The 9,318-nt window shown below is 36.8% G+C and overlaps 1 protein-coding gene across 3 annotated transcripts; it reads left to right on the forward strand.

The window, feature by feature from the left end:
* The first annotated feature begins 6,544 nt into the window (after nucleotides 1–6,544).
* On the forward strand, nucleotides 6,545–9,045 carry LOC121762494 (probable serine/threonine-protein kinase PBL7). Of its 3 annotated transcripts, none has more exons than XM_042158383.1 (5): nucleotides 6,545–6,771; nucleotides 7,181–7,395; nucleotides 7,468–7,657; nucleotides 7,725–8,116; nucleotides 8,665–9,045. In XM_042158383.1, the coding sequence occupies exons 1-5, from the start codon at nucleotides 6,654–6,656 to the stop codon at nucleotides 8,959–8,961; spliced, it is 1,212 nt and encodes a 403-aa protein (XP_042014317.1). In that variant the 5' UTR covers nucleotides 6,545–6,653; the 3' UTR covers nucleotides 8,962–9,045. The 3 variants fall into 3 exon arrangements, with proteins under 3 accessions (XP_042014317.1, XP_042014324.1, XP_042014331.1); XM_042158390.1 differs by having other exon boundaries at nucleotides 7,220–7,395; XM_042158397.1 differs by having other exon boundaries at nucleotides 6,654–6,771; nucleotides 7,126–7,395.
* The last annotated feature ends 273 nt before the right edge of the window (nucleotides 9,046–9,318 follow it).

Below are 9,318 nucleotides of genomic sequence, written 5' to 3' on the forward strand. Positions count from 1 at the left end.
TTTGAACCGCCAGTTCAAAGCGGTAAACCGCCGGTTTTGAACTGCCGATTCACGGTTCACGCATCCTTTGACCATGAACCGGCCCGTTGGAACCGGCAACCCGCCGGACGGTTCAAACCGCCGGTTCCGATCCCGGTTTCGGTTCATGAACCGGCGGGCCTGAACCGTCGGTTAACCGCCGAGCCGGTTCGGTTTGTGCATGCCTACGTATGCTACTCCATCGTCCCTTTCTCCCTCACTTTCAAAATCAGGGCAATCCACCTCTTCTCCTTTCTCCCTCTCGACGGCACCGGTCTCGGGCCAATCAAGACGTCGCCGGTGAGCGACGACATCCGGCCCTCCGCCTGATTCTTGCCGTTGCCAGAGAGCGCCTATCGATCTCTCTCTCAATTCACTCCCAAATTGCATAAATGAGATAAACCCCCATATTGAAACTACAGTCGCCTCACTTCTCTACTTCGCCTCTTCCGGCGACTCCGACAAACCCAGCTCCGCCGAATTAACGGCAGTGAGTTCCCTCACACGATTTCTCGTCTTCTTCTTCTCTACCTCTCTCGATTCTTCCTTGGAGACTTGCTGTCGTAAACACTCCTTCGGCGCTACCGAATCGCCGGCACTCTCACTGTGAGAGCTCGCTCTCTCTCCGTCGAGCTCCCCGGAAGGCAGTGACACCATCGCCCCTCTCTCTATCTTCACTCGGCGTCGCCGGCACCAGCCTCTGCTACCTCGCGCTGCTGCTCCAGCAGCGCCGCTTCTCCGGAGCTCCGTTCTCACTCGACCCCCGCCGGACAGCCCCTTATGCTAAGCTAAGCCCTCTATCTAGTTTGCTACTAACATAATTATGTTCGATGTTTAAGCAGTAGCTATGTGAGCTCAAGGTTTCTTGAATTGATTTGTTTTGTTGTGGTGAACCTTTGGTTCATCTCTTGATATTGAATTAGCTAAGGCAGCTTATGATCAATTTGTCTCTTGTTTTGTGAGGTGAGGTTCCTAAAGCTCTGAGTCTTGAGCTTTAACCATGATGTTCTATACTTGCTATTGTTATGAGGTTTCTATAGCCACGATTCTAAGTTCTTGAGCCTAGCATGATGTCTTGAAACTAAAGGAGAGGGTGTGTGGAAGTTTGTGGTGAAGTTTGGGATTGAGATAGTGTGTGGAAGGAAGTGGGGAAGGGCTGTTTTTATAGCAAAAATTCTTGGACTTTTGTGGCAGACATTAGGAGCTTCTACTCCTACTTTGAGCTATTGTCTCCTTCCTCTTTTGAATTTGGCTATGAGACTTTCTTGCTTATTTTGTGTAAGCTGATTCCAGCCTTGGTCTTGTGGAAGAAAATCTTATTCACTTCTATTTTAAGCTTAAAAGATGAGCTCACATCACCTTGTACTATTTGTATCTATCTCTATTATGGTGAAAGTTTGGGGAGGAGACAGGTTGGCTAATCTTACAACATTGATTTGTGGGGATTTGCCTTTCTCCTTTTGAGCTTAGGTGGTGATCTCATCTTGAGGTTTCTACTGCCTCTTTTCTCCTAATGGAAGATTTGGAGGATCTTGATTCTTATCCCCACTTTGAACTTTGGCAGGAGTTGCTTGATGGGAACATGGAATATTTGGCATTCTTACTAGATTGATGAAAATCCAAGACTTCACCTTTTTGGTTGAGAAAATCTCTAACCCCTTTTGGTGTTTGACTTGTAGGATAGGCCGTCACATTTGGAGCTTGGCGGCTGTGAGATCGAGAAGGATGGAGGAGAAGAGAGAAGATTTACTTACATCACTATTTTGTCTCATTTTCCTCTTTTGACTAATCCTCATCCTAAGATAGGGATAGATGAAAGTTGTACTCCCATTCCCATGTAATACTAGGTATTGGAGCCCGTAAAGTAAAAGTGTAGTATTCCTGGTTTTAGTATCATGATGTAACAACTTGCATGTATCCACTATTCTTGTATTTCAACTTTTCCAACAATTTGTAATTCAAAACTTAAATTTCCTTGCACTTTAATTTCCAACCGTCTCTTCATCCTAAATTTTTTTTATACTCCGAAATCTGCGCACGAAAAACTCGGGGTGTTACACGGTCAGTTCTGAACAAAGAAAAATAAGAATTTCACAACCTAGATAAGCCTAGACTGCCTATCGTGATAGGTTGCAATGTCAGTCCGCATATTTCTAGCCTTACTGAAATAAGATGACATTGGTGTGGTAGCACTGAATTGGATCTAACAGCAAGACGAGTTTTTATGCTATCTACTGAAGGACGAGGTCTTGATAATTAATTTCTTAATCAATGTACGTTAGCATTGAACATACGGTATTGATTATGCACTACTTTGACTTACCAAATGGTGCAGGTTTTTCACAACCCAAGAATCCTGGTATATTGGGTAGTGGTGATTGATATATAGTGGTGTTAGGATTGCTTTTATATTGAATAATGCGCGAGATGAGTCTCGTTTGATAACGTCCACAAGAGGAGCTCGAAATAAGGTTTTATTATTCGGAACCTAGCTAGTTGGAGTTTGATTACTCTATGAATAATAATAAATAAGCGTTTCTTTTTAAGTCCACTCTTGGAGTTAATAATATGTTAAATAATTAAGTCCATAGCAGACATTAATTAATTAATTGGCGTTTCTATCTTAAACGAGAGAAATTGATAACAAACAAATGGAAACCCGGAATACTTGTAATTTCGGATTTGGATGGGCAGTACAATATTACTTCTGTAGTGGCTGCTCGTAATATTCCAATATAAGCTTATATTAAATTGTGGGTTCAATTTAATTAGCAAGAAGCTAATTGGGGGAGGCTGTATCCAAATTCTTCCATAGATCCCTGACTAGGCCCAATATGTGACTTATTATAAATATGAGAATAAAGGAGACAAAAATATACATTATTTTCCTTCGCAATTTTCGTCCCCCTCTCTGTCTTGAAGAGGGACGATTTTCAGCTCCCTCCGTGAGCAGTTTCCGTCTTCTTTATTTGAGTCCTAGTATTCTGGTAAGATCAGCCCACACTGATATCAGTTTACAGTCCGAGAACCAATCAGAAGATCCGTGGTTTAGTACTCAAGATCTTCACGTGGAGAAGGCGCTAGCTATCTTCGATTCTTTGGAGAATCAACGAGGTAAATTGGCTAACTCCGCAGTAAGCATGTTTTAGGTGTTAATTGCGCTAAAGCATGTTTGAATTTAAGTTATGAGCATGTTACATGTGAGAATTACGCGAATAGATTTTGTCTAAATAATCTTCTAAATAGATCAGAATTTTATGTGATCCGTTAGAACGCACGCTTCCGCTGCCAACCCCTTCAGACACATCATTGTTGAAAGTAATTTGTGTTTTGAAAATAAATATATATTAGTTGTTTGATTCGAGGGTATTCTTTGGGGCCTAAGGGATTGTTTATTTGAGAATGATATATGTGCTAAAGGAATTATCAATATGTTATGAATGACTCAAGGTATATGATCTATTGATTGAGTAAAGAAAGTGATAAAGTTGGCAGGAGGATGATATGTTATAAGATGATGAATCTGACAGGTAACCTGTTATTATCCAAAGTATAGTCTGATTGTTATGATTATGTTTGTTACATGGTTTGACAGAATTTCTATTATAAAAAAAATGGTAATATTGATTGATATTAGATTGGGAGTGGGACGTAAATATGAATAGATGTATACAACATTCCAGGTAATAAAGTGATTGTTTTGTAATAGCGTTATAAATTGAAATCTTAGGGATTATATTCTTGAATGCAGTTACACTACGAGCTTAAGCTCACTCCCCTCTCTTCTCCCTTTGCAGAATATAGTAGTCAAAGATCTCGCTAGTTGGGCAACTGCGCGTGTCAAGTCACTATCTCTTTTGTCGATAAAGTTGAAGTGGTATACGTGGCATGCTTAATTGAGGTTTTATAAATATGTATAGTTAGGATAGATTCTTTTTGTTGTAGCATGTTTCTAAGTATGCATTAGTGTGTCTGGTTGTATGTCTCAAAACAAAAAAAAAAAAAGAAGACACATACAGATAAAAAGTAAATATGAGGTTAAGCGTATCAAAATGTGACACCAATTATTCATTTTCATAAAACGAGCAAGGGGTGTTACAGTCTCTTATACGTTTAAATATGTAATGAACATCCATTAAATGTAAAACATAACAATATTATAACAAAAATAATTTGTTTTATTCCTTGAAAAATAAAATAAGAGTTTTTACATTATTCAATCACTCGAAATGTGATTTCTAGTATACAAACTTTAACATTATTGACTCAATTCACTATATCGTAACTAATTAGAATTTGATATATGATATATTTATACTAATTGGGTTTACGACTTTGATTTTGAGATTTCATAATTTTAATTTTTTATATTAAAAATTTTAATCTTTTAAGCTCTAAAATTTTGGAACTTTGTGTTGATCTCAATAAAAAAATAGTTATAATATTTCTAATTCATATATTATTTAATATTTTAAAGATGTATAGTTAATATTTTCTCTTTTTCTTTAAAAAATATTAGAGTTCTTGGTTTATTCACTAAATCATTGACAAATTAATATTTGAATATGATGGGATAGTACTCTCTCCGTCCCGCACTACTTGCACTTATTTCCTTTCTGGGTGTCCCAAGTTATTTGCACTCTTTCCATTTTTAGTAACAATTTATAACTACAGTCGTAATTGTTGACTTTGTCTATCACTCATTCCTTAATCTCCGTGCCCAAAAGCAAAGGTGCGAGTAGTGCCGGACGGAGGAGGGAGTATAATTTATACTGATTGAGTTTGTGGTTTTTATTTTAATTATTCGTTCCAAAATTTTAATTTCATTAAATTCTTAATTTGAGTGATAAAGTCTAACTAGTACTAGTCAATTAAAATTAAAAAAATTATTATATGTAACGAAACTATAGAAAATAACACAAAACTACGATAACACAAAAAAAAATGCTTCATCGTAGTAACTATATTATTTTATTATACAATTCAAATTTGAATAAAAAAATGTTTTATTTTAAATTTTTTCATATATTAAAATAAATGATTTCATTGTTGTATATTTTAGAATATTTAAATAAAAGAACGAGCTATAAAAGAATAGTAGTACTATATTAAGTTATCGAATTATTTTATAAATAAATATAATATTTTAGTTGTATAGTGTGTTAATTAATACTACTATAATGACAAATTTATAATCTGAATTATTATTTTTAAACAAGTATTAAATTAACTGGACAAAAGTATATATATACATATGAATTTTTTTGAAATCCATTTATAACTTTAATGGATGATTCAAGTTTATCTCTAATTAATGAACATGCATTTAGATAAATGTATTTAATTTGATTTAATTTTCCTTAACTATATATATCCATTTAATATGATATTAGGGTAAATTAGTCACAATATAAAATATAGTTACGACAAAGTGACATAGAGGCATTATGGTATAGAGGCATTATGTCTCTAAATCACTACCTCTCACGTAAATCATTGTTGAAAAGATAAATATATTAACAGTTTGAAGGGATTATTCTAAATTTTGTCTTGATTGGCTTTAGCGGTAGTAAACCCGGTGGTGGCGGAAGATGAGACGACGGAAGAATGTGTCAAGGTGGAACTTGAGAGTTGGTAGTGTGGAACCGAGTAAATTGTGGCATATGATACAAAAAAATACAAGAAAACACTAAAAATTACTCCTTCCCTCCACCATTAAGAGTCCCGATTTACCTTTTAGTCTGTCTCCCATTAGTATTCTCGATTCACTTTTACTATAAATGGTAGGTACACCTCACTTTCCACTAACTCATCTCACTCAAATTCTATTATAAAACTAATACTCCCTCCGTCCGTGAAATGTTGTCCAGTTATTCCATTTTCGTCCGTCCGTGAAAAGTTGTCCACTTTGCTTTTTTCTAATTTTGGTAAATGGTTCCCACTTTCCACTAACTCTTTACACTCACATTCTATTATAAAACCAATATATAAATGTCAGGCCATTCCACTAACTTTTTAAACTCACTTTTCTTAAAACTCGTGCCAAGTCAAACTTGGACGATATTTACTGGACGGATGGAGTATATAAAACTATGTGTCACATTTCATTATCTTTTCTAACCCACTTTTCTTTATATTTCCTAAATCCGTGTGAACTCAAATGAAACTCTTAATGGCGGATGAATGAAGTATTATTTTTTAATTAAGAACTATAACCTGTCGCACTGACCCCCAACCCATTCGGGCTAACCTGTTTAACCCGTCAACCCTAATGGGCTAATCCATTTAGCTCGTTTTGTATTCGGGTTATGAAACTGCAGTCCTAACCAGCTTATTTTATCACTGGATTGACATCCCTATAAATAACAGATGCACATATCATCAAAATGAGTGACGTAAAACATGGCATTCACATTATGCACCAAATGAACGAGGAAAAGTTTAATTTATAGAGTATTAATATGGGATCATTTTTTAATTTTTATAATTACATTCTGAAAATTTGGAAATTGGAGTTGCTCTTTTTATCTCTCCCGTCCTTTTTTTCTGTTTTGTTGTGCCAGGAGAAGTTTTGGAAAAGAATGATACGCCTGTAAATATATACGATTATATTTGGAGAGAGAGAAGGTGAAGCAATGGGGTGTTTCCTCTGCTCTGGCGAATCGTCAGTTTCCAAGAAGGACCCCAAGAAAAGGATAATTGATAGAAAAACTAACCGGTGTGAAACAAGCAATCATGCGCAAAACTCACAAGGTATCATTTTCAATTGTGTTTTGGATCGTTTTTATCCTTCCGTATGATCTAATTTGATGAATGCATTTTCCAACAAACATGTTTCTGGAATTGTAAATGTGGGATCTTTGAATTTACGTGCATGTTGTTTTATATCCATAGGAAATTCTTGGTATTGAATTTGAATCTTAAAAATCTTAGGATTTTGATTTTTTTTTCTTAGAATTTACATTCATGTTTCGTGTATCCATAAGAAATTCTTAGTAATATTAAATCTAGGATTTTGATAAATTTTTTCCTTTGAATTCCTTTTCAGATTAATTTTTGGGAGGTGAAATTGAAATTTCTTCTTCTTTTTTTGTTTAATTTATATAGGAATGGCTACATTGCATCACACAATCTCAGTATCTGTTGCTGTTTTGTTGCATAGATATGCGTAAATTTAGTTTGCCTAATGTTGCGAGGGAAGATCGCCCTGTTGCAAAGGAGGAGTCAGATGGCAGTGGTGGTAATGACGAGGCCAAAGTGCGGACTTTTACCTTTGCCAACTTAGCTGCTGCAACCCAGAATTTCAAGGGAGACAATTTCCTTGGAGAAGGAGGTTTTGGAAGAGTTTATAAAGGTCGTTTGCTAGACACCGGTGAGGTCAGTGACATTCCATATCAAGTCATTATTTTCGTCTTCAAGAAAACTTGTTAAAATTTTGTTGCATTGCAGCTTGTGGCTGTCAAGCAGCTTGATCGCGGTGGGTCTCAGGGGATTAGGGAGTTTGTGGTTGAAGTTATGACGTTAAGTATGGCTAACCACCCCAATCTTGTTAACTTGATCGGGTATTGTGCTGAGGGTGATCAGAGGCTGTTAGTCTACGAGTACATGCCTCTAGGTTCTCTCGAGGATCACTTACACGGTATGCCTGTTTCTTGTTTTCCCCTTTACCTTGCATCTTAATTAGCTCTGCTACTTTGTCCTCGCAGGCCCTAAACTGAAAAGAAAGAAGCTGGACTGGAACACAAGGATGAATATAGCAGCTGGTGCAGCCCAAGGCTTGGAGTATATGCACGACAAGATGAAAACCCCCATTATATATCGAGACTTGAAGGGTTCGAATATTTTGTTAGGGGATGGATATCATCCCAGACTATCCGACTTTGGTTTGGCTAAAGTTGGGCCTTGCGGTGATCAGAGTCATGTTTCCACCAGAGTAATGGGCACTTATGGATATTGTGCCCCCGATTATGCGATGACCGGACAACTCACCTTCAAATCAGATATCTATAGTTTTGGTGTTGTGCTTCTGGAGATTATCACGGGAAGGAGAGCCATTGACCATAGAAAATCTGGTCCAGAGGCAAATCTAGTCTCATGGGTAAACTTCTCTAGTTTCTACACTTTACTGTGTAGTGTTTTTATCGCCATACGAATCATTATGAAGTAAACTAGCTCGTTTATGAAGATTTGTCACATCGGTTACAAGCGTTATTTGTTAGCTTATAAGGTCCAGTGCTTATGTTTATAGTCCATGTCTAACAGGGTAAACTTTTTGAATGATTTTAGTTAAAAGTTTGTCATGATGTTGACAAAATAATAGCAATAAAAAATGTGTTATATCAACACAATGTCAACGGTTGACGATGTGTTCTCATCAAAATCTTGAAAATTTACACTATATTGAGGAGGAGTTTGGAGTTTGTACAGTATTTAGAGTTTTCAGAATTACATCCCCACTCGAAAAATTACTCATTATTCTGGCCTTGTGAAGTACACAAATATTTGCTGTCCCAAAGTGTGAAATCACACAACTAAATCAACTTCTACATATCTGCCCGCACCTTTTGTCAGTTGAATGCTGCATAGCTAAATCTTAGTTTGATTTGTATTGTTGGATTTGCTGATATTTTCTGACGATTTTAACAGGCAAGGCCGTTATTCAAGGACCGGAAAAGATTCCACCAAATGGCAGATCCAGCGTTGGAAGGGCAATACCCGGTGAGAGGGCTGTACCAAGCTCTAGCAATCGCTGCAATGTGCGTCCAAGAGCAACCAAACATGAGGCCCCTCGTTGCTGATATTGTCACGGCCCTCAACTATCTTGCCTCACAGACCTATGATCCGAGCGTCCCAGGCCCCAATACTCTGCGTAGCAGATCAAAAGGAAATAGCGAGCGCAACAACCACAACGACAACCAAGTCCAGGGACGGCTCAGTATCTAGTTGCTTCCACTCTCATCATTTTTTACCATCACATGGAGTTAACTCCTACTCAGCTCTTTATGTAAATCCACACTTTTGGAGAAATAAATATACAAGCTATTATAACATCGGCTTTGGAAGTTACATTTCTCAAAGATTGAGAGAGGCTGTGTAGAGCTATGATTGCCTTGTGTATGGAGCTTATTTTTCTCAATATATACACTTTAGGGATGTATTCAAATATTACTCCATCCGTTCCATAATAGTGGAGAGATGAAGAGAGAATAAAGTAGGAAAGAGTAAATTAAGAGAGAAGAAATATATTGATTTTTGCTAGAAAATGAAATGATTCTACTATTATAGAACGAACCAAAATAG

Source organism: Salvia splendens, chromosome 2 (genome assembly GCF_004379255.2).
Source record: "Salvia splendens isolate huo1 chromosome 2, SspV2, whole genome shotgun sequence".
NCBI lineage: Eukaryota > Viridiplantae > Streptophyta > Magnoliopsida > Lamiales > Lamiaceae > Salvia > Salvia splendens.